The 25,273-nt window shown below is 36.0% G+C and overlaps 1 protein-coding gene and 1 pseudogene across 4 annotated transcripts in view; one reads left to right on the forward strand and one right to left on the reverse strand.

Annotated features, from left to right (window-relative positions):
- Rngtt (RNA guanylyltransferase and 5'-phosphatase) overlaps positions 1-25,273 on the forward strand; it is a 314,302-nt gene that overhangs the window by 19,109 nt on the left and 269,920 nt on the right. For all 4 annotated transcript variants that reach the window (XM_013077976.2, XM_021240735.2, XM_021240736.2 and 1 more), the window contains exons 5-6: positions 22,876-22,951; positions 24,650-24,890. In XM_013077976.2, coding sequence (XP_012933430.1) covers positions 22,876-22,951; positions 24,650-24,890 — 317 coding nt within the window. The remainder of the gene's footprint in view (positions 1-22,875; positions 22,952-24,649; positions 24,891-25,273) is intronic.
- Positions 10,268-11,364, reverse strand: LOC147824984 (cyclin-G1 pseudogene; annotated as a pseudogene).

The raw sequence follows: 25,273 nt of genomic DNA on the forward strand, positions 1-25,273 counted from the left end.
AAAACACAAGGTGTATATAAAAATTCAGGTCTGTGTACACTTGCTATAAATGAAGAACTGGATATTGAAATTTAAAAGTTATGTAGGAGTACAAAGGACCCAGAAAAGCCGAAAACAAAAACAAAAACAGTGTTGGAAGACGTTTAGCACCCAATTTTAAGACTTCTTCTAAAGCTACAGTAGTCAAGGCAGTGTTGGTGTAAGGAAAGACATATAGATCATTGGAATAAAACAGAGAATCTAGAAATAGAACCACACATATATTTTCTACTGAGTTTTGAAAGATTATTTAACATTAACATTTTATAGAATATAAACTCCATTCAAGAGCCAAGGAAGAGAGAGTGTTTTCAGCAAACGGTACTAGAACACCTGGTATCCATATATAAAAAATTAACCTCAACCCTTTTTTTTCCATACATGAAAATAACTTGAAGGGATCTATGAACCTAAATAAGAAAGCCTAAAACTATAAAACTTTAAGAAGAAATTATAAGCGAAAATATTTATGAATTCAGGGTAGGCAAGAACTACCTAGGATACAAAAAACATGATGTATAAAAGAAAAAAATTGATAAATGAGATTCCATCAAAATTTAGAACTTTAAATGACATCATTAAAATGAAAAGTAGTCCTTAAACAGACCATATTTACAATGCATATAACCTATGACCAGAATATATAAAGAATTCTTAGAGCCCATTAATAGACAACCCAATTAAAATGTAGACATAAGAAGATGATAAATAGCCAGTACAGCACAAGGAATGGTGTGCAACTCTAGAATCAGAAAAATACCAATCAGCACAATAACAAGATTGAATTATACACTCATTAGGGAGATGAAGTTAAAAGTTTTAAAAGCCTTGTCATGACTTTTTCTTTTTGTTGGATTCTCCCCCTTTGCATTTAATTTGTCACACCCAGTGGATTCATTCTGCTGGGTTTCCTGGGGTTGTGATCCTCATTGTCTTTTCCTAGGGTATTGTCTAAAATTTTTTGGAGTGCCAGTTTGGTGTTCATGCAGTTCATAAGGTGCTCTTTATCATGAAAGTATCTTATTTCTCCATCAATTTTGAAAGATAGTTTTGCAGGGTACATCAATCTGGATTGGAGGCTGTTTTCCTTTAGGGCTTGAAATACATTACTCCAAGCTCTTCTTGCCTTGAGGGTTTGCATTGAGAAGTCTTCTGTGATTCTGATGGGCTTTCCTTTGTATGTGATTTGTTTCTTTTCTCTCACTGCTTGGAGAATTTTATTCTTCTGTTGGATTTCTGGAATCCTAACTATTATATGCCTATGTGTAGATTTTTTTTGATCAAGGCTAGCTGGAGTCCTGTATGCCTCACTTATCTGTATGTCAAGTTCTTTTCCCCTCCTTGAGAAGTTTTCTGCCATCACTTCTGTGAACAGTTTTTTTATGTCATCTGCACTCTCTCCTCTTTCTTCATTGACTCCAATCAGTCTTATGTTACTCTTCTTTGCATCGTCTAGCAGCTGCGGGATTGATTTCTCATGTTCCCTTACAATTTTAAAGCAATTTTTCTTTTCCTCCTCACTAATTGCGATCTTATCTTCTATATGTGAAATTCTATCCTCACATTGGTTCATTCTGCTGTGCAGACTTTCGATGGAGTTTATAATCTCTTGGAAATCTGTTTGTATCTGTTTTATGGATTCCATTTGTTTCCTATGTTGGGATTCGATCATGTTCCTCAGATCTTCTATTTTTTTTATCTGTGTCCTCTCTAGATTTATTAATCATGTCTTGCACCATGAGCAAAATCTTTGCTGTTATCTGAGTCATTATTTCTGATTTCATTTTTCCCAGATCTTCTTTTGTTGCCAGTTCAGAGAGTCCAAGTGATTGAGTATCAGATTGTTCCATCTTGTTTCCCTTTGGGGTTGCTGTAGGTGACCTGGAAGTCTGCTTTTGAGACTTCTTTATGTATCTTCTCATTTCCATGGTGGGGGTTGCTTCTGGCACCCACTCGGCTCACCTTCTCTGCCCTAGGAGCTTGGGAGGGCAGCGGGGGAGCTTCCTTCCGGGTGCTGGGACCAGCTCAGCTTCTCTGCCCTAGGAGCTTGGGATGGCGGCGGTGGAGCTTCCTTCTGTGTGCTGGGACCGGCTGAGCTTCTCTGCCCTGGGAGCCTGGGATGGAGGTGGGGAGCTTCCAGGTGCTGGGACCGGCTGAGCTTCTCTGCCCTGGGAGCCTGGGAAGGAGGCGGGGAGCTTCCTTCTGGGTTCTGGGACTGGCTGAGCTTCTCTCTATTGTTTAATTTTGAGACAGGGTCTCTATAAGTTGCTAAGCCGCTAAAATTCTGTGGCTAAATTTACAGTCTTCTAGCCTCAGCTTTCCAGAGTGCGAGGAATACAAGAGGCCTGAAAATAGTGGCCTTTTTTAAACATTTTAATCATTTTTTTAGTTTCAGAGAAGAAATTTTCATCAGTTTTGCACACATTTTTGCAGAAGTATACTTGTGACCAATAATAAACATTTATGATATCACAAAATGTATACTCATTGTTTATTTTCAGAGCTGTCTTGGGTTAAAAAAGTCAGCTTTAAACTAGCAGATGTAATTGTTAATACATCAGTTACAGTTAACAGTTGATTGAACCATCTTGATAGATGGTGTAGATATGGGCTACTACTATAGGTCTAGCAGAAAATTTGAAAGTTCTTGAAGTACACGGGCACCTGATACCTTTCTACTTTTTAGGAAGAACTATCACTTCATGTCTTTTATCTGAAAGACCTTGGGGCCAGATTTTTTTTTTTTTTAATTTTTCTGTACTGGGGATTGAATCCAGGTCCTTCTTACTGAGCTACATCCCCAGCCGTTTCTTATTTTTTATTTTAAGATAACATTTTGCTACTAAATAGCTAAGTTATCTAGGCTAGGCTTGAACTTCAGTCCTCTTTCTTCAGCCTTCCAGAATGCTACCATGCCTAGCTTTTTTTTTCATAGTCCTCCTCCCTCAGCCTTCTAAGCACTGGTATTACAGGCATGAGCCACCACCTTGGCTTCGGAATTTTAGAACTTTAAAATTACATATAACAGACTTTTGGCTGGTGTATATTTATTTGCATGTGCAGAAATAAACTTTTCTTTTTCTGGGTTTTTTTTTTTTTTTTTGAGATAGGGTCTTTTTCTTTTTTTTGTTTTGGTACCGGGGATAGAGCTCAGGACCTTGTGCTTGCAAGGCAGGCAGTGGCACCACTGAGCTAAATCCCCGGCCCAAGATAGGGTCTTGCTAAGTAGCTGAGGCTGGCCTCAAACTTGTGCTCTTTGTGCCTCAGCCTCCTGAGTACTGGTATTACAGGTGTGTGCCACCAAACCTGGCAGAACTGTTTTGAGAATAAGAATTCTGTAGACTAGAAAATTTGAAAATCAAATTTTGTGTTAGACATGAAATAACTAATTTCTTGGTAAAGGGTAGACTGTAACAGATACATGGCTTAACTATTGCTAATTATTGTAGATGTTTAGTTGTAAGTACGTGTGACAGATTTACGAATTTATATTTTCATAGTAACACATGGTCATTTTTGTAACAAAACTTTCTTTTAAGTAAAAATTTGAAAATATTTGACACATGATAGGTTCTTAATAATTGTTAGTTTCCTTTTCTATCCATATCATTTTTGTTACTCATTTAGACCAGGATGTCACAGCTTCTTTTGACCCTCTGTTGACACTTTGGACTGGATAATTCTTTATTTTGAGGCTTTACTCTGTGCATTGTAGTATGTTTAATAGCATCCCTGGTCTTTACTTATTACGGGCTAGTGGCACAATTAAAATCATCTCTAGACATTGCTAATGTCCCTTGGGACACTGATTTAAACTAGTCAAATAAAATTTTTTAATCTAAAAATTTATCTAGCTCGTGACACAGGAAATTGTGTATGAGATGTGATTAAAAATATGATGAATATTTAAATTAAAAATTTGTTACAGTAATAGACATTGTCATTAATCCCCCTTGAATATTCCTTCCTGTGTTAAACACACTTATCCCATTATTATTGTCACTTTCTGAAGCAGCAAGTATCTTTTGTTGTGCTTTTGTGGCTCCCTTTTTGTCTTTATTCATTTAAAACATTTACCTTCCATGGTCAACATGACTTTGGAGAAGAGCCAGAAGTTACCTGGTGCCCGATCCTTTGAATAAAGCAGATGAGGACACAATAATTTTTTATGAGTCTTGACTTTTTTTGGATGTTACTCAGCAGTACTGCCTTTTGGTCACACTTTGTAAAGACTTGAAAGAGGGCTTTTTGAACTACTTCAGAAAGTAAGAACGATGTGATAAGTATGTTTGAAGTAAGGGGGGGTATTTTGAAGGGAATTAATGGCAATTTGTCTTTTACTGTAGTAAATTTAAAAAATTTAAACACACCATATTTTTGATCAGCCATTGTATATTAGACCAGACTTTATTTAAAAAGATATTGGCACCAGCCTCTCATTAGCCACATCTTCCTAATTTGTATTGATACACTATTCAGTATGTGTATTTGTTTAGCTATAGCTCATCATTATATAGCTTTTGCTTGGGGAGTTTGTTTCTTAATGTTTCTGAATTTGACTTTAAGTGACGTATGAATTTATTTAATTGTATTAGCTTACCTAGGAAATGAAGACAAATTTGAAATAGTTGCCTTGAAATAGTTGTGAGCTAATCTCTAGTTATAAAGTTTAGCTTATTTGCCACTAGATGGACCCATTCTCATAATGAAATGAAGAAAACTGAAAATTGCTTTTTTACAAAAATGGAAGATATATCTAATCTTGTAGTGTACTTAGTTTTTAATTTTTAAAACATGGAATACATAATCTTTTCAAGTTTTCTAACAAGTTTTCTTTTGATGAAGATTTTGTAACTATAATCTTTACTTAATCTAGTCATCTATTAACATTTTGAGGTAGAACTGAAAGACTAAGATTTTGTATTTCTGTAGTAAAAAATATTAAAAAAGAAATGGTACTTTGAAAATGATATACTTTCACATGACTTATTACTAATAGGCAGTTATTCTTACACTTCCTGCTCATAAAAGATTTAGTTCATCTTGCCTAGAGTAAAAACTAAATACAAAAATAATAACGGTTTAGGTGAGAAACAGCATCTAATATTGAAATATTTTTTGCTTATCATGGCCTGAAATATGAGGAAGTAAATTTACATGTTGGGTTAAGATACATACCTGTTTACAGCTTTCTTTTCCTTTTCTACAGAGCAACAGAAATAATGCAATTAAATAGTTTCATGATGATAGCTATTTATTTCTAAGGAGTGTTTTTCTCTACAAAGCTGGTTTTGTCTTTTCCCTTCAGAAACTTCAATTTCAGTTATATTTTTTCTGTTGTTGTTAACTTTTTTCATTTAACTAGGTTGTTCTTAACCTATAAACAAACCTAATCTTCTTGTTAAGTACTCCCCCTGCCCAAATCCCCAAACCAAAACACTGCCTACAGGTGTTTTCTGTTTCCCACTTCCCCTTCCCTTCTCAGCTGACTCCCAGTGGTGTGGCTCTACCACTGAACCACGCCACCAGCCTAAGCTGACTTTTTGAAAGAGCCATGCCTGGGTCCATTTATTCCTTTTCATTTCATTGCGGTCGGCAGTCTTTCCTCAGCACTCCTAATCAAATAGTGGCTTTCAAATCTAATCATTATGTGACATTTTAAACAGTTGAACACTCATACCTTGAATCTTTTTTCTTGGTGTGTATAACCCTGTGTTTTCCTCTTTGTTACTTTAACACTTGTGACAGTTCATTCTTAGTCTTTATTTTTTTTTAAATGGCTTATTTTTTTTCTATTTATTCAATTTTGGTTTTATTGATACAGGTTCTTGTGATGTAGTTCAGGCTGGCTTTGAGCTCACTATGTAGCCCATGCTGGCCTTGAACTCATGGTGATTTTCCTGTCTCAGCCTCCCAAGTCTCCATTTCTTCTTCTTCTTTTTTTTGGTACAGGGATTGAACTTGGTACCTTCCACTTGCAAGGCAGGTGGCGGAACCATTGAGCTAAATCCCCAGCCCCCCATTTCTTCTTGAAAGTTTGGTTTGCCTTAGATTCCATTCTTAATTTTCTTCTCTTATTTTATGTATTCAATTTTTGTGATCTTACCCATATCACAGACCCCTTCCATATTTGACTTGATGCTGATTATTCTGGTTTTTTTTTTTGGCTTTTAAAAATTTTATTAGTACATGTTTGCAATTCATGTAGTTTACAGTCATCTTGCGGAGTGGTTACATGTACATATTATAGCTTGTTTCTTTTTTTTAACACCCACTCCTTCCTTTATCACCTTTTTTTTCCCACTTGCTAATATTATTTGTCTTAACTCATGTTATGGCATATAGTGTTTATATTAATTGGATTATTAGGCACATGTCACATCTTTATTCCTCTCATTTCCCCTTCTCCTCCTCACTCCTCACCGTTGTTCCCTTGGAGCACTTCCCTATTGCAAGAGTGCTTTCCCATTCTCCTTTTCCATCCATCTTTTATTGTTTTCTTTTTACTTTGCCTCACTCTAATGAGGTATACCATATGACATTTAAGCTTATGTGTCTGGTTTATTTCACTCAACATTATATTTTCCAGGTATATCCATTTCCCTACAAATGTGTCAGATTTGTCATTCTTTATAGCCAAGTAGTATTCCATTATAGATACCACATTTTCTTTATCCAGTCATTATTGTTGGGTATACAGACTGCTTTCAGAATTTAGCTATTAAGAATTGTGCTGCTATAAACATTGGTGTGCAAGCATCTGTGTAGTATGACTTAAGCTCTTTGGGAACATACCTAACGGGGATAGCTGGGTCATATGAAATTTCTAATTTCAGTTCTTTGAGAAATCTCTGTATTGATTTCCATAATGGTTGTACTAGCTTGGATTTTTACCAATAATGCAGGAGGGTTCTTTTTTCACCACTGCCTTACCAGCATTTGTTATTGTTTAATTTCCTAATGATTGACATTCTTTGCAGAATAAGATGGAATTTTAGTGTTGTTTTAATTTGCATTTCTCTAATGGCCAGAGATGTTGAACATTTTTCTATATTTGTTGACCATGTGTGTTTCTTCCTCTGTGAATTGTCTGTTCATTGCTCTTGTCCATTTCTTGACTGGGTCTTTAATTTTAGATAGTTTAACTTTTTTGAGTTCTTTGTATATTCTAGATATTAGTCCCTTGTCTAAGGAGTAGCTGGCACAATTTTTTACCTATTCTGGAGGTTGTCTCTTCACTCTACTGATCTATTCTTTTGCTGTAATGAAGCTTTTTAGTCTGATATAATCTTGCTGCTATTTCTTGTGTGATTGAGGTTTTGTTTAGAAAATCCTTTCCTACACCTGTGCCTTTAAGTGTTTTACTTACCTTATCTTCCAGTAGGTTAATGTTACTGTTTTATTGTTTAGATCACTGATCCACTTTGATTTTAATTTAGTATGTGGAGAGAGAAGGATCTAGTTTCATTCTTTTTTTTTTTTTTTTTTTTTTTTTTAGTGTGAAAACAAAAGTTTATTTAATATACCTCATAGAGGTCAAGTGCAAAACAGTTTTATTTTGGCCAGTAATTTCTTGCAATAACTACTTTATATCTTGTTAATTTCAATTAAACATGAATAATTCAGAACCATAATTTTCATTAATAATTACCATTTGATCCAAGCATACTAACCTAATGCAGTCATTAGGTTGACTGACCACCCTACTGAAATGCTATTTAATTAGGTGACAGGGTTTGCACAAAACTTCAGGTAGGCAGAATCTAAGGGTAAATTTGTAGGATAGCATCCGTAGCAGTAGTCAACCTAAATAACAAGTGATTAGTCATGCATGGACACACCTTTTTAATGCACATTAAACATACTTATGTCTAAAAAAATTAGAAAGTAAAAGGTCAATTAATGATTAAAAATATTGTTTCTGCTTCCATCCATCTTTAGTGTAAAATTTAAATGTACTGAGAAAGCCTTTTATCACTTTGTCTCATTGCTAAAATAATTAAATCAGAAGAGAAACAAAACTACTCAGCAAAGGATTGCATTTCAATAATTTTATTGAAAGGTATATCTCTTAGTACCAAAGGTAGTTGGTTAGGTTACCTCTGGCAACTCAAAATTAATACTGATATTTTCAAGATATTGAAATATATCAGCCTTATGGTAAAACTGAAAGTATCCACAAAACATGATTTACAAAAAGTTAAAGGTAGAATATACTGTGGTTCTTTGGTTTATTTTTCAATGCTTAGTTATCTGTAACATGATGTTAAAACTGGTTACATCCATTCTGGATAGATTCAGGCTTCAGGCTGCACTGTTTACAACACTAACAATATATGTACATTTCCTTATATCGATTGGCTTTCCAAACACTACCTCAGCAATCTCATAATTATGGCGGTGCCTCCTTTTCTTAAGACACATTATGGAAATTTGTGAAAGTATATTCTATTCCTTAAAAAAATAAAACAAAACAAAACTGGAAGCAATGGCAGTTTTATAGAAACAGTCCATAGTAAAACTTGGAGTGCTTTATCTAGCCAGAACTTAGGGTAAAGCAAGTTTTCAGAGTGGTAATTGATTTTGACTTAACTATGTAATATAATAGAACATATTTTTTTTTTAAATGGAACTAGATAAGACTGAGGAAGTAGATTCTGTATAGAAATTTTTATCATTGTTACAAATGCCACCTGTTTTTTAGAAGAAACATTAAAGATAGCTCAATGAATATGCCAAACTTAGGAGGTCTGCATTTTGGCTTAATACAAAATGTTTTTAAATGTAAATCTAATTCCCAAATGTAACATTCTCATCGCTGAGCCACCTATGACTTGACTACTTATGGGTACCAAGAAACCATTACATTATCTAGAATGTAACCTTATTATGCCTTTAAAAAGTGCATGTGTGAAATGTTGGTTTTGATGTAAACCTCATAATTTAAAATTTTAGGTTACCATTTTCCAAATCACCTAAATATAATATATTGATCCAGTATAGAAAGTTAAATTAATGTTAGAAAAGAAGATTCACAGTTCACCCTTTCAGGCTTGTTTCACATTTATGTCTTTAGCTTTACAGATGAATTCAGTCTAAACAATCTTACTGCAGCATTATATTAATTAGGCAGTTTTCCAAAGATGGAAAACACCATACTAATCTAGTTGTGATGTTTTGAGGGTTCATAATTTTATTTTGTTTTTTTTGTTTTGGTACCGGGGATCGAACTCGGGTCCTTGTGCTTGTGCAGCAGGCAGCGAAACCACTGAGCTAAATCCCTGGCCCAACATTTTGGGGTTTTTTTGGTACCAGGGATTGAACTCAGGCCCTTGTGCTTGCGAGGCAGGCTGTGGCACCACTGAACTAAATCCCTGGCCCTAGGGTTCACAATTTAAATCAATTATAACATTATGGAGTCCATAGTTCAGGGTTGTGGAGAAAGGCTTCAAAGAAATTTTTTTGTTGCTGCAATACTATTTATGTAAAGAACAAAAACCCCCAACTTATCAAAAGTTTATCTAAATACTACTAGCTGTTAAAAGTAAATTTTTCATGCCCAAGTTTCATAATCATATGTGGATGTATTAAATATTAACATTCAGTTTTGAGCAGGAAAAGATAAATCATTACTGTAAGCTAATAAATTTAGATGGCAAGAACATACAAAATATATGCAGTGATTGAATTTGTTTTTAATGAATATAATTACTTTCTATTATTCCAATTGCAGTAGCAGTATGTTGAGACATACTGGCAATTTTCAGAAACCCAAAAGCAATCATCTGCTTTGTATTACTTTTTCTTTAGGTGTAACATTCAAGTTCATAATGATTCTCTGCTTATAAGCTAACAGTCTCCAATTAGTTCATATATGGATTAAACTTTTGGTCCTATTATAACTTTTAAATGAGCTAAAGCTTAGGGCTACATTTAGCAAAATGTGCAATTAAAAAAGCATTACTTTAGCACTACCTTAAAAATTCAGATTATTAAAGAGGACATTGTTTTCTAAGCTGCTAATTTAATGAAATGGTTAACATATATATCAGAGATTGGAAAATTCCTAAGGGTTTGTTTTTTTTTTTAAGATTTTTGGAGACAGGGTCTCACTATGTAGTTTAGGCTGAACTTGAACTCACTATGTAGCCCAGTCTGGCCTGAAACTCACATGACGATCCTCCTGCCTCAGCCTCCCAAGTGCTAGGATTACAGGCATGCACCACCATGCCCGGCCCTTAGGTTATTGTACCTTATATATAGCAAATGCCTTCAAATATTAGCTGACTAGATTGGTGATACCAGTTTTTCCCTTTTGCTATTCCAAGTCCAGCTGGTTTATTTTGAAGATAATATTTCAATATTTCAATTGTAGAAGAAAATTATACAATTTTCTCTATACAGAGAATAGCAACCAAAATTACCAACTAAGAAACCGTTTCAGGAATTGTTGGAAGGTGAGTTATTCTATAGTAACTATGCTTCAGTTACCATGCAGTACGCCCAGAAACAATCCACTTCAACTTCTGAACATTTGGTTTGGAACACTTGTTTGATGAATATTCAGTTAAACACTTGAATACAAGCTCTTGCGAGAAGGTCAGATCTCTGCCATTTATCTTGGAATGTTTCTGAAGACATTCTACTCCTGTTAATTCTACACACTTCTGTGCTTGGATCTCCAATCCAATGATGGATAAGGCCAACACAGAAGGCTTTGCTTTAGAAAATAGGATCCTGCAGTGACATGCCTTAAGCTGAGCTTCTAGTCTTTCAAAATTTAGGCTCGTTTTCCTTTCAAATGGCAAGCTCTCCTGAATGAGAGAATAATAGAGTTGTAGAAATTGAAAGGCAGTGGTAGCTTTGACTTTCCAACACACCTTCTCCAATACAATCTTTTCCATTTGCATCAAATCTGAAACTGTGAACCGATACTGACTTACTCGGATCAAGTCAGTTGCCAATGGGACATTTCTTTCCTCTTCTATTGATTTTACAGCCAAATAAAAGCAGCTGAGTCCGACACACCCAAGATGCTTGGGCTGTACCTTCATTTTAGACAGGAATCTGTCCAGTAAATTCACAGCTAGAGAAAATGTCTCTGTATCAAAGCCAACAAACTGAGACTAAGAAGGTCTTTCACTTCAAAGTCCCTCAGTCTTGCAGTCATTCTAAGGCCATTATCATGGGCAGATTCAATTAGTCTCAAGCCGCAGACCTTTGGCTGACATCTGGCCTCCTGTTCCAACAGGGTATTCAGCTGGTGTAGCAGTTTCTGGGAGTCAGTTGTTGTCAGGACTTCTATCATCTTGCTAGAGACTGTGGCTCCTCCCCGGGCCTGCTCTCACCTCACCCCACGGTATCGGATAAAAGAGGCCTAGGAGGCGAGGACACGAGAGGCCAGGAGGGGGAGGCCCGGGGAGGGAGAACTGTCCTGGGTGGAAGTCCCTGCAGCACCGCCGAGACTACACCGCCCTTCTCTCGGTCGGACCACGGCAAAGGCTAGTTTCATTCTTCTAACAGATAATCAGTTTTCTAAACACTATTTTTTGAATACGCTATCTTTTGTCTAAGTATGCTTTTGGTCCCTTTGTCAAAGTTCAAATAGTTGAATATGCCTGGCAGAGTTTCTTTATTCTCAGTTCTGTTCCATTGATTTTTGTATCTGTTTTTATTCCCGTTCCATGCTGCTTTTATCACTATTGCTTTGTAGTATAGCTTAAAATCAAGTATTGTTATGCTACCTGCTTTGCTTTTGTTGCTCAAAATTACTTTTGCTATTCAGGGTCTCTTCTGCTTCTATAAGAATTTTAGGATTGTTTTCTCTAGATCTGTAAAGTATGCTTTTGGTATTTTGATAGGGACTATGTTGAATCTGTATAACAGTTTGGGAAGTATGGCCATTTTGACAATATTGGTTCTGCCTGTACAGGAGCAGGGGACATTTTTCTCTGTTTTTTCTTTCTTTTCTTTTCTTTTTTTTTTTGAGACTGGATCTCACTCTGTAGTTCAGACTATCCTTGAGCTCACTATGTAGCCCAGGCTGGCCTCAAACTTGGTGGTAATTCTCCTACATCAGTCCCTGAATGCTGGGATTATAGGTATGTGCCACAATACCCCACTCCATTTTCTGATGTCCTTTTTAGTCTCCTTCAGAGTACTGTAGTTTTCTTTGTAGGGCTCTTTCACTTCCTTAGGTTAATTCCCAGATATTTCATTTTACTTGAAGCTACTGTGAATGGTATTGTTTTCATAATTTCCTGTTCGTTGTTGTTGTACACAAATGCTAATGACTTTTGTGTGTTGATCTTGTATCCTGCTACTTTGCTGAAGTTGGTTATTAATTCTAAGAGTTTTTTGGTGTAGTTCTTTATGTCTTCTGTGTAGAGTAGAATGTCAGCTGCAAATAGTGATAATTTGAGTTCCTCCTTTCTTGTATGTATTCCTTTTATTTCTTTCTCTTGGCTAATTGCTCTGGCTAATATTTCAAGTGTTATATTGCATAGAAGATGTGTTAGTGGACATCCTTGTTTTGTTCCTGATTTTAGGGGGAATGCTTTTAGTTTTCCCTCATTTAGTATGATGCTGACTATTGGTTTGTCATAAAAGGCCTTTATCATAGTCAGTTATGGTCTTTCTATATCTGTTTTCTTTAGGGTTTTTATAATGAAGGGGTGTTGGATTTTGTTAAGCCTTTTCTGTGTCTATTGTATGATCTTGTGCTTTTGACCTTGCTCCTGTTTAAGTGATGTTTTGCATTTATTGACTTAAATATGTTGAACTATCCTTGCGTCTTTGGGATGAAACCCACTTGATTATGATGTATCATCTTTTTTGATAATGTACTGCATTTTGTTTGCTAATATCTTGTTGAGGATTTTTGCACCCATGCTTATTAAAGAGAGTGGCCTATAGTTCTCTTTTTCAGTTGGGTCTTTATCTGGTTTTTGGGTCGGGGGATACTGGCTTCCATAAATGAATTTGGGAGTACTCCATCCCTTTCCGTTTCTTTGAAAAGCTTGAGGAGTATTGGTGATACAACATCCTTAAATGCTTTATAGTATTCAGCAGTGAAGCCATCAGGTCCTGGGCTGTTTTTACTTGGTAGATTATTTATTACTGAGTCAATTTCATTGCTTGTTATTGGGTTGTTAAGCATATTTGTGTCTTCTTGGGTTAGTTTTGGTAGTTTGTATGTGTCTCTGTGCATTTCTTCAAAATTTGCTAATTTGTTGGAATATAATTTTTTGAAGTAGTTCCTGTCTTCTGGATTTTGACAGTGTCTGTTGTGATTTCACCTTTTTCATTTCTAATTGCATTGATGTGAGCCTTTTTTCATTCTCTTGGTGAGTCTGGCTAAGAGCTTATCTATTTTATTTCAAAGAACCAGCTCTGAATTGTTGATTTTTTTTTTTTTTTTTTTTTTTAGTTTTCTTAGTCTCAATTTCATCGATCTCTGCTCTCATCTTTATAATTTCCCTCCTTAATTTCAGTTTGGGGCTGCTTTGTTGCTTCTCAGATGTCTTAAGATTTCTTATGAGATTATTTGGGCTTGCTCAGTTTTACAAATGTGAGCATTGATTGGGTTGAATTTTCCTCTTAGGACTTCTTTCATAGTGTCTTAGAGGTTTCATTCAGTTGTACAGTCAGTCCTTAACTTCCAGAAATTTTTCAGTTTCTTCTTTGATTTCTTCTGTTACTCATTGGTTGTTTAGGAGTATGTTATTATTTTCTAGGAACTTTTGCTTTTCATGAAATTTCTTCTTTTCATTGATTTTTATTTTCATTGCACTGTGGTCTGATAGTATGCAGGTGGTGATTTCAATTCTTTTGTATTTACTTAAGCAGGCTTTGTGGAATAGTATGTGATCTATTTTGGAAAAAGTACTATGTGCTGCTGAAGATAATTTATACTGTATTATAGAGGGGTAGAATACTCCATATATATTTAAGTCCATATGTTCAAGGGTGTGGTTCAGATCTTTATTGGAGTTTTTGTTTATTTGATCTCTTTGTGAAAGTGGGATGTTAAAGTCCCCTACTATGATTGTGTTAATGTTTATTTGATCTTTTAATTTTAGCAGTTTTTTGTTTTATGAAGATACGTGCTCCAGTATTTGGTGCATATATGTTTATCAATGCTATTTCTTCTTGTTGTATTGTTCCCTTAACTAGTATGGAGTGACTTTCTTTGTCTCTTCTAATCAGTTTTAACTCCAAGTTTACTATATCTGATGGTAGAATTGCTACACCTGCTTGTTGTCAGGGTCCTAGTGCATTAAATGTTGTTTTCCATTCTTTAATTTTTAGCCTATGAATATCTTTTTGGATTAGGTGAGTTTTTTGAATGCAACAGATGGGTGGCTTCTGTTTTTTGATCCAGTCTGACAGTCTGTGTCTTTTGATTGAAGAGTTGAGGCTATTAACACTGAGAGATATTACCGAGCTGTGTTGGTTATTTACTAACATAGCCTTCTTTATCTGTTTGTGGATGTATTGTTTTTCTTTTCCTCATGTTTTTTGTTGCTGTTTATCCATTGACCTCACTGGTTTCCTTCATGTTTTTCCCTGTGTCCGATTCCTTGTTTCTGTTGAGAATAATCTTGAGTACTTTCTCTAAAGCTGATTCAGCATTCATTTATCTTCTGAGCTGGTCTTTTTCAGGTGAATACCTTATTTCTCCATCTATTTTAAAGGATAGCTTTGTTAGGTAAGTTAGGTTTGAAGTTAGTTGCTCTTAGGGCTTGAACTATTTCATTTTAAGCCCTTTTGGACTTCAGGGTTTGTGCTAAGTCTGCTGTGATTCTAATTGGTTTACCTATTTATAGGATCCCCCCACCTGCTGCTTTCAAAATTCTGGTTTTTTACTTATTTATTTGTTTTGGTGGATATCTATGACTTTAATGAGGATATATCTTGGCATATTTGGCACTTACTTAAACATGTTCTCTGAGCGAGTATGTGGTCTATTTTGGAGAACAACCCATATGCAGCTGAAAAGAATGTATATTCAGATTTTGTGGGGTGGAACACTCTGTCACTAATTGCCGTCTTATCTTCTATATCTGAAATTCTGTCCTCACAGTGGCTCATTCTGGGTAAACTTTCAGTGGAGTTTTTAATCTCCTGGAAATCTGTTTGCATCTGTTTTATGGATTCCATTTGTTTCCTATGCTGGGATTCCATCATGTTCCTCAGCTCCTCTTTTTTTTTTATCAGTGTCCTCTCTAGATTTATTAATCATGTCTTGCACTATGGGCACAATCTCTGCTGTTATCTGAGAAATTATTTCTGATTTAATTTTTTTCATATCTTCTTTTGTTGCCAGGGAGTCCAGGTGGTTGAGTATCAGATTGTTGCTTCTCGTTTCCTGTTGGGGTTGCTTTTCGTTTCCTTTTGGGGTTGCTTTTCGTTTCCTTTTGGGGTTGCTTTAGGTGATCTGAAAGTCTGATTTTGAGACTTGTTTATGTGTCTTCTGATTTCAGTGGGGTGGAGGGAGACAGGATGTGTGCTGTGGCGGTTCACCTCCTCTGCTGGGGGTGGCTCTGTTTCTCGGCGCTGGGGGTGGTGGTCACTTACTTGTATTTTCAACTTTTCTTATATTTGGGAAATTTTCTCCCATAATTTCTGTAAGCATGTTAGTGACTCCATCTACTCTTGTCTTGTAGAAATTCTCAAACTCCAAGTATCTTTAGATTGGTCTTCTTGTTGTCATCTAGTAGCTGCTGGATAGTCTTCTTGTTTTCTTATTTTCTTTTTGGGTTCTTTGAGTTCTTTATCATAAATCACTATTTTGACCTCAATATCAGACACTCTGTCTTCACATTGGTCATTTTCACAGTGTATGAATTCTATACTTTATTTCATTTCAGGTATTTCTGTCTGACATTTTTTTGAGGATTCTATATCTATATTGACTTGGTCATTGAAATTTTGAGCTGTTTTTGTTACCTTGTCCAATTTTTTACCTATTCTGAAATTTACCATGGGCATATTGAGTGTAATTGCTGTAAACTTTTGGTTCATATCCTTTTTGAAGTCATCTATTTTTTTTTAATCCTTTTAAGAACTTTTCATAGATTTCTACTACCTGGTATTTGTTTTCTTCTCCTTTTCTGCCTTGAGAGAGTTGGGAGGGTTTGGAGATCTTCTATTTCTTTGTTTGTGTGTGTTGTATCTGTTTATTCTCCTACTTGTATCTGTTTGTTTGTGTGTGTGTTTGTGTGTATGTGTGTGTATTTTTTCTCCTCTCTTTTTTTGGGAGGGTATTACTGCAGCTTGGGGACTAGAGAAGTAAGGAGACGGTGGGGCTTATATGGAGATTTTGAGTTGGATGTTGTCTCCCTGTGAATAATTTTCAGCTTTGTATGTCCAGTGCTAGTATTTACTCCTTTTGTTATTTACTTTAACTAATTTTAACTCTGTCCCTATGTTTTGGTAAAAGAATTGCTTTTCTTTATAAGAGCATCCACAGATTCAATCTTACAACACTTGTATATGATAGTCCTTGCAGTTGCTCTTGCCCCTTTTGTCTGTTCTCTTTACATACTGTGACATTTAATTTTTTTAGTTGCTCTGCAGTGAGGTGGCCAAGGTGGGGTGGGGAGATTGGGTGTGTTTGGATGAGTAGTGTTAGGTATTAAGGGGGAAGTTTGAAAGGGAGATTAGTGGTAGGTGAGAAAAAAAGATTGATATGGGGTTTGATTTTATTGGAGTACTTTTAGTTGAGTAGAAGGTTTAGTACAGAGGATATTTTGTGGGGGCAAGAGTGAGATATGGGAGACAGGGTTTACTTTGTGGTTGAGGAAAGCTATGTGGTTAGCAGAACTTGCTTGTAGGCAGGACAGTAAGCTAGGTAATATATGGAAGAGCCAAAGGCTTAGGATGGGGAGGATCGAGGATTAATACATGAGGATAGGAGTGACTGTGAAGGGGATAAGTATCGTGAATTTAAAAACTTGGGAGGAGGAGTTTACGTGTTGGAAAAAGAATAAAGAAATATGTTAATAATGTCTTGGGGTTTGAGGTGAAGAAACTAATTAAAGACCTGAGATGAGGGAGAGAACCTAGGCATCTGTCAAATCAGAGCCAATGAAAGAACAAATGTGCAAGAGTAACAACCTAATAAACATGAAACCATGACAGAACATAGCCCCATGTTATTAAATAACTCAGGACATACAAAAATTTAATCCAGTGAGATACCTGATGGGAACACAAATTAGATATTCCAGTTGGACATTGCATATGTGATTTCCAAGTAGCTTCTTTGCCAGACAGTGAGTACTCTCACACCAGTGACTCCTCTGATCCCTCCACTGCAATTCTGACGTTAACTCAAATTCAAGACCACTTTCTGCCAGATTGCAGGCGTTCTTGTAGAGTTTGATCCAGTCTGAACTCCTGAGTTAGGAGCTCTTGCTGTCCCTTTCCCTGAGTGAGATGTTGGATTTGGCAGAGAAATTCCTGGCATTAAATGTCTGTTGAGTCATGATTATTTCCATGCAGTCCATTCAACTACAGCAGTAACAGGCTAATAGATACAGTGGTATCTGTCAGGATTAGTTGAGAAGTAACATACCGTAAGACCTTTTTTTGGTTTCCCTTTAACAGTGGGAACATGGTGCCAATGTGAGTTTCCAATCCTGTGTAATTCAGGCTGAAACTGGCGTCTGACCGCAGGAATAATCTGTGATCACCAGTCCTCCACCCCCCCACCCCCCCAAATCTGTTCTCCAGCTGCTGGCAGTCTTCTGTGACTGTCCTTCTCTCATCTACTTTGGGAACTTAGCAGTATGAAGCAGCCAAGGTGCTGTTCTGGGTTTGAGGTTCAAATACCCAGCCCATCTGTACAAAGGTGTCCCTGCCAGCTCCTGCTCCACATGACTGTGTCCTTGGGCACTTGCACTGCAGTCATTCACCAACTGTTGACCCTGGAGGCCCACTCAGGAAGCGGTGTCTTGTGCTCTTCCTGCTGTGCCCAACTGTATAAGATACTCCTGGTCCGGGTGCAGTTCTCCCTGAGCAGAGAAGTTGTTAGTTTCACTTTGGCTCCCTGTTGGCACCTAGCTAGCCGCTGTGGGCATCGTCTTGGTTTCTCCTCTGCAGCCTGATCCACCTCTTCTGTATCACTTAATCCTATTTTCTTCTCCTCTGTCTATTTCCTCATGGTTTCTGTGTACTCTCCTATCACTTGGGTTCCTCTCCAAGCTATTGTTTCCCAGACTTCAGACACTTTGTCCTGGAAAAATTGAGTTGCTAGCACTCACTGCTCCACCATTTTGTGTACTCTTAATTGTAATTTAATCTGTGGCTTCAGCCAGGATTTTCTTTGAAGCTCATCACCAGATACTTGTAAGTTCCTTAAGATTCCTACGTTCAGATTTTTAAAACCTGACCTCATTCATTTCCTTGCCCTTAAGACTGATTAAACTTTCTAACCTGGTAAATGGTACTACTACTCAACCAGTTACATAGTAAGAAACTAAAGACTTCTTTATACATATTTTCTCTCAATCTTGACAGTTATTTGCTTCTCAGATTCCAGAATCTTGCCTTAAATATCTCTTTGGTCTGTCTCTCCATGGCATTCCCATCCCATAACTTGTCATTTGAATGACTTGTCATTCAGATCTTTATTACCTCACACATTAATTTCTAGGATGGTTTTCTTACCTTCATTGTTATTTCCTTTCATTCTTCTGTCAGCAATCAGGAGTGATTTTTATAAAACTTGGTAATTTTTATTGCCATGCTTAAAATTCTTTTTTTTTTTTTTTTTTTTTTTTTTGAGACAGGGTCTCACTGTGTAGTTTAGGTTGGCCTTGAACTCATTATGTAGCCCAGGCTGGCCTCAAACTTGCATCTATCCTCCTCCCTCAGCCTCCCAAGTGCCGGGATTATAGGTGTGCACCACCACATCTGATAAAATTCTTTAATATCTTTCCATTATCTTTATTAGTTTTGTATGTTTCTTGAGGATTTTAACTCTCTTTGTTTTAACTGCATTTGGCATTACTTTCTTTTCACATTACATGCTTTAGCCATTCTGTCATACTATACTTTTTTTTTTTGAGACTTGGTGTCCCTTTGTATCCCAGGCTGGCCTTGTTACTGGATTATGGGTCTCAGGGAAATTCTTTTCAGGTTCTTGATGTCCTGAACAAAGAATTGGACATGACACACAGAAAAGGTAGCAGAGTTTTAACATCTAGTTGAAAAACAAAAACAGAACATATTGAAGTATAATTTATATATAATTAATTGCATTGATTTAAAATACATAGTTTGTTATGGCTTGTATCTAGATGTATCCCTAAAGGGTCATGTGGTCATAAGTGAGGAGTTTCAAAGGTGGCTGGATTGGGGTGTGTGAATGTGGATTAAGGGTGTGGATGATAGAGGCCATACTTTGGATGTGGATGGCGCCATTCAGTAGGCTTGAAGCCTGGATAGAATATTAAGGGACAGAAAGAAAGGAGCATTGCTGCATGCTGCTTGTTGCTTCCTTTCTGCCATACTATAAATTGTTTCTCCTCTGCAATGCCTCTCTACCATGCTGCCCTGCTTTGGAGCCAGCTGACTGTATGGACTGAAACCTCTACAAACTGAGCTGAAATAAACCTTACCTCCTTTAACTTGTGGGTGTTGGGTATTTTGTCTCAGCAAAGAGAAAAGTAAGACACAGTTTGATGTGTTTTGACAGATGTAGATATTGGTGAAATCAGTCATGAATCAGTGTTTGCACTTCGTGCTTCTTTTGTGTTCATCCATTTTTCATCTCTTAGTTGTGGATTAGGCAGTCACTTTCTACTTTCTGTCACTGTAGGTTTATTTGCATTTTCTAGAATTTTATGTAAGTGAAATCATGTAGGTTCTTGTTATCTGGCTCCCTCCACACAGCATAATGGTTTTGAAATTAGCCTTGTTACATTTATTAATAATTTGTTTTATTTTGTGATTGAAGATTGTTCATGGTATGAATGGATATACATGTTGCTTATCTGTATTCTCCTAATGATGGACATTTCGGGTGTTTGCAATTTTTAGCCATCATCACAAAAGTTATTATAGACAGTTGTCATTGTGTTCTGTGGACATTTGTCTTTATGTACAAATCTTTGGACTTTTTTTTTTCTGAATAGGATTAGCATGTCTTGGGTCATTGATACAGGTATATGTTTATCTTTTTAGAAACTTTTTTTTTTCTAAAGTGATTATGTCTTTTTTTTATTTGTACCAACAGTATATGGAGATTCTATTCCTCTATGTTTTCACAAACACTTTATATTGTCAGTCTTTTAATTTTAACCATTTTAATGAAGATATATAGGATTCACTGGTTTTAATTTGCATTTTCTTGATAATGAGTAATGTTAGACATCTTTTCATGTGGTTCTTGGTGTTGTAAACCCTTCCACTTCCCCTGTTAGGCAAATACTCTACCACTGAACCACATCCCCAGCCCTTTTTAAAAAATAGTTCTGTGTTGAGATAGGGTCTCAGTAAGTTATCTAGGCTGGTCTTGAACTTGTGATACACCTGCCTTAGTCTCCTGAGTAGCTGTCAACTACTGCTCCTTGAATGTATCTTGTTTTGTAAAGTACATATCTGTTCAAATCTCTTATTCAGTTTTTTTTTTTTTTGGTACCGGGGATTGAATTACTCAGGATTTTTTTGGTACCAAGGATCGAACTCAGGACCTTGTGCTTGCAAGGTGGGCATCGGAACCACTGAGCTAAATCCCCTGCCCAGATTACTCAGGTTTTAAAAATTAGTTATCTTACAAATTGTAAGAGTTCTTTTATTTTGTAGATGCATACCCTTTGCCAGGTTTGTGTATTCAGACTTTTTCTGGGATTATTTTTATTTATTTATTTTTTTGCTGATTTTGTTTGCAGTACTGAGGATTGAGGCCCCACCTTCACACTGAGCTACATCCCTAGCCCTTGTATTTTAATTTTAATTTTTTAATTTTTAATTTTTAAATTTTTTTTCTGGTACTGCGGATTGAACTCAGGACCTTGCACTTGTGAGGTAGGTGTGGCACCACTGAGCTAAATCCCCGGCCCTTATTTTTATTTTCAAATTTTGAGGTAGAGTCTCACTGAGTTGTTCAGATTGGGCTTAAACTTGGGATCCTTTTGTCTCAGACTCCTAGAGTGCTGGGATTATAGGAGTGTATCCCCACACAAGGTAAATGTTTTTATTTTATTAATGGCATGTTTCAAAAAGCATACATGTACAATTTTGAAGTAGTCTTAATTTATATCAGTGTTTTCTTCAATGATTTTTCTGTTTTTATCAAAGAAATCTTTCCTAAGATTGTAAAGTTTTGTGTATGTGTTTTCTTCCAGAAGTTCTATAATTCTAGCTAGTTTATTTCTATATTTGACTTTTTTTTTTTGAAATAGGGTCTTGCTGTGTAGTCCAGGGTGGCCTGGAACTCACTATGTAGCCAAGGCTGGCCTTAAACTTGCCAGTCTTCCTATCTCAGCTTCTCAAATGGTGGGATTATAGGTGTGCTCCACCACACGCAGTTTATATTTGATCTTAGTTACACTTTATCAAAGTGATCTATATATACAGAAAAGAATATTTTGTAATAAGTAGCATTAAAGAGAAAAGTAGAGTCTTAAATCTCAGGATATCTTTTAGTTAAGCAGGAAAAGCTTTATTTTGAGCTCTATAGGAGCCAGTGAACTGGCAGCAATGTCATATTAGTGTTTACAATTTTTTTTTTACAAATTGTTAACTACTATTTTCAAAGTAGTTAAAATGATCTTGAAAATATCTTGAAAGAGTGTTTAAGACATTTTCTTTTCTTAGTATGTTTCTGTCTCATCACTTTTCATGTGGCTGAGGCACAATACCTGATACCTGCAGCTTAAAGGAGGAGTTTATTTTGAGTCACACTTTATAGAGGTTTCAGTCCATAGTCGGCTGGCTCTAAAGCAGGATGGCATGGCACAGGAGAGCACCTCATGGCATGATTGTGGAGAAGCAGAGAGAACTCAAAGGAGGAGCTGGGGAGGGAGATTAAATCCTGCCAGGCCACATCCCCAGTGAACCATCTCTTCCATTCAGATCCCTCCCCTTAACAGCAAGTCAGCCATAAGCCCCATAATCCAGTCACCTCCTAAAGGACCCACCTATAGGCTGTGAGGCTTGAGGGGGACATCCAGATATAAACCATAACAGCCTCTTATAAAAGTTTATTTCGAAAGATAAGATAATGTGAAGATACACTGTAGTCTGTTGGTTTCCAAAGAACTTCAAAATAATTTTATTTTTATTCTATTATAATCATTTTGTAGGCACTTTGCATGAATTCATTCAACTGATAACAACTCCCAGGTGAATTTATGTTTCCATTAGTTCCTTTCTTCTACTCTAGTTTCTGGATTTCTTTTTAAAAGAAATATGATCTATCTCAAATGTGTGCCATTGATCACAAGGGGAGGACTGGAAGAAGTTTATCTGAAGTTTGTGAATTAGAGTGGCTAGTATATGTTTGTGTGTCTTCTTTTGATGAAAATATTTCTGTATTTAAAATATTTGGAATTTTTGAAGAAACATTAGACAAAAGAGTTTTAAATGAATAAATCTTTTATATTACATTTAAAGTTTTAGCTAATGCTGTAAAATAGATTCTAAGCAATTTGAACTAGCAAGTTATTAAGTTATAAGATAGGACATTTCAAAATTTTTAATATAGAAATGTTCAGTGTAATTTTACAAAATTATTTAAGCATTTTAATGACAAGTTGAAATTTTGAAGCAAAATGTGGCCTCTGAAGTGATTTATTAAATTTAAACCAAAACTTTATTTTCTAGGTGTTCATTGTACCCATGGTTTCAATCGCACTGGTTTCCTCATATGTGCCTTTTTGGTGGAGAAAATGGATTGGAGGTATTTCTATTTTGTTATAATGGAAGAACCTGTATTTAGTAGTTGATTAAATTTTTTGTTGTTATTTTAATTGTAGCATTTTATATTGCCAAGTTTTAAAACAATTTTTTTTATTGTCAGTATGTTTTTGATACATAATAATTACATTCATTTCATTTCGGGGAATTGTTATACATATCACAGTGTTGATCATTTTTACCTCTTCTTTCCCTTACCCTCCATATATTGTCACGTTTTTTGAACTCATAGTATAATTTAAAATGGTTTTCAGTTTGAATACGGTTGGTCTTTAGGGTAGTGTTACCTGGTTGTTTTATACTAAGTAGCATTTTAGTTGAGTGTTTATGAATACCATAAACTGTGTTTTCTTTTCCATTTTTTTCTCTCATACAGCATTATCAGAGACAGGCTCTTTCAATATTTTGTGCTTGTGTTCAGCTTTGGAAATTTGTATTGTTCTTTTCCTTTTAACTAGTGTCTTTTTCTTTCCCTCCCCCCCTTCTCTCTCCCTTCCTTCCTTCGTTTCTTTCTCTTTCTCTTTCTCTCTCTTTCTCTTTTGCTCTCTCTCTCTCCTTTCTTTGTCTTTCTCTTTCACTTTTTCTCTCTTTCTCCCTCTTTCTCTCTCTCTCTTTCTCTCTTTCTCTCTCTTTCTCTCTCTCTCCCTCTTTCTCTCTCTCTCTCTTTCTCTTTCTCTCTTTCTCTTTCTCTTTTTCTTTCTGACAGAGTCTCACTCTGTCATTCAGACTGACCTTAAACTGTGTCTTTAGCCCAGGCAGGCCTCGAACTCTTGTCAGTCCTTCTGCTTCAGCTTCCCAAGTGCTGGGATCAGTCATTTGCCACCATGCCCTGCTTAATTAGTGTCTTTTCTATAACTGTTGAATACTAGGAACAATTTGGAATGTTACATGAAGGAAGTGTTTTAGGGACAAGTTACTCCCTTTAAGCCAATTGACATGTTTTTATTGAACTCTTGTTAATTGTGAAGTAAGCTTTTAGATCCTAAGAGATTAGAACCTTAGTTATCTGAAATTCCTAAGAGAATGGGATATTATTAGCTGAATTTTCTTACTGACTGATTGAGAGTCGTTGTTTATGTTACAAAACCTGTCGCACAGTAGTTCTTTTTCTGAATATAATCAACCAAAGTACACATCTGATTTTACCCTTTGCATTTTACACACCCTCAGTGGTTCTCTAGTGCCTGGACTTCCTAGCTGTAGTTATTCAGATGTTTCACTCAACATTCCCAGGCTCCAGTGCAGACTCAGCCTGTGCTTACCTCTCTCTTGTGACCCTGTACACTTAGTTCTTGGGCCTGTTGAACATTTCTGAAAAACCAACATGCTTTTAATCTTGCTCACATTGCTATTCATATTTCTTTGACTGCACTTTTGTTCTTAGAGTCAGACCTTAAGCTAAGACTTTAAATTCTTCTTCAGAGATCCTACCTGGATTTCTAGTATGTACTCAAAATAGTACTTTTAGAGTTGAGGAATTATAGTATTAGTATATCTTATATTAAAACTGTTTCAGAATGAATTTGTCCCTTACCAATTGAATGCCTTTAGGGTGAAGACTGGTTTTTCCATTTTATAAACCTGTATTATACATTATATGATGACTTGAATATAAGTGAGTTTTGATAAGTATGTATAAATGGAGAATAGTGAGGAAATTGCATGGTGTTTTTTCCCATAGTATTGAAGCAGCAGTTGCTACTTTTGCCCAAGCCAGACCACCAGGAATCTATAAGGGTGATTATTTGAAGGAACTTTTTCGTCGTTATGGTGATATAGAGGAAGCACCACCACCACCTGTATTGCCAGATTGGTGTTTTGAGGATGATGAAGATGAGGATGAGGATGAGGATGTAAAAAAGGAATCAGAACCTGGGTCAAGTGCTTCCTTTGGCAAAAGGAGAAAAGAACGGTTAAAACTGGTAATGTTTAAAAATACTATAATATTCTTTATCTTCTATCTATAAGCTTATTGAAATTTAGAAAAATGGGATGCTGGCCATGTTTGTTCCTTAATTAGTTTTGTAAGGTTATTTCATTCTGGCTATTTCTAAAAATTCTTGAAAACCTGGAGTCTGTCTTTTTTAAGTGAAAAATTGTAGTTATGAAAGTCATCCTAGTTTTGTTTTGCTGGATAAACAGAAGAACTCTTGAGACAGAGTCTCTCCACCATGACTGGCTTGAACCCAGGCTGGCTTGAACTCATGATCCTGTTTTGTCAGTCCCGAGTGCTGGGATTACTTGTGTGTACCACCACACTCAGCTAAGAATTCTTAGATATTGGATTGAGAATTTATTATTTCTT

Source organism: Heterocephalus glaber, unplaced genomic scaffold, assembly GCF_053883595.1.
Source record: "Heterocephalus glaber isolate CG9 unplaced genomic scaffold, H.glaber_assembly_v1.0 deba00001523, whole genome shotgun sequence".
NCBI classification, from domain to species: domain Eukaryota; kingdom Metazoa; phylum Chordata; class Mammalia; order Rodentia; family Bathyergidae; genus Heterocephalus; species Heterocephalus glaber.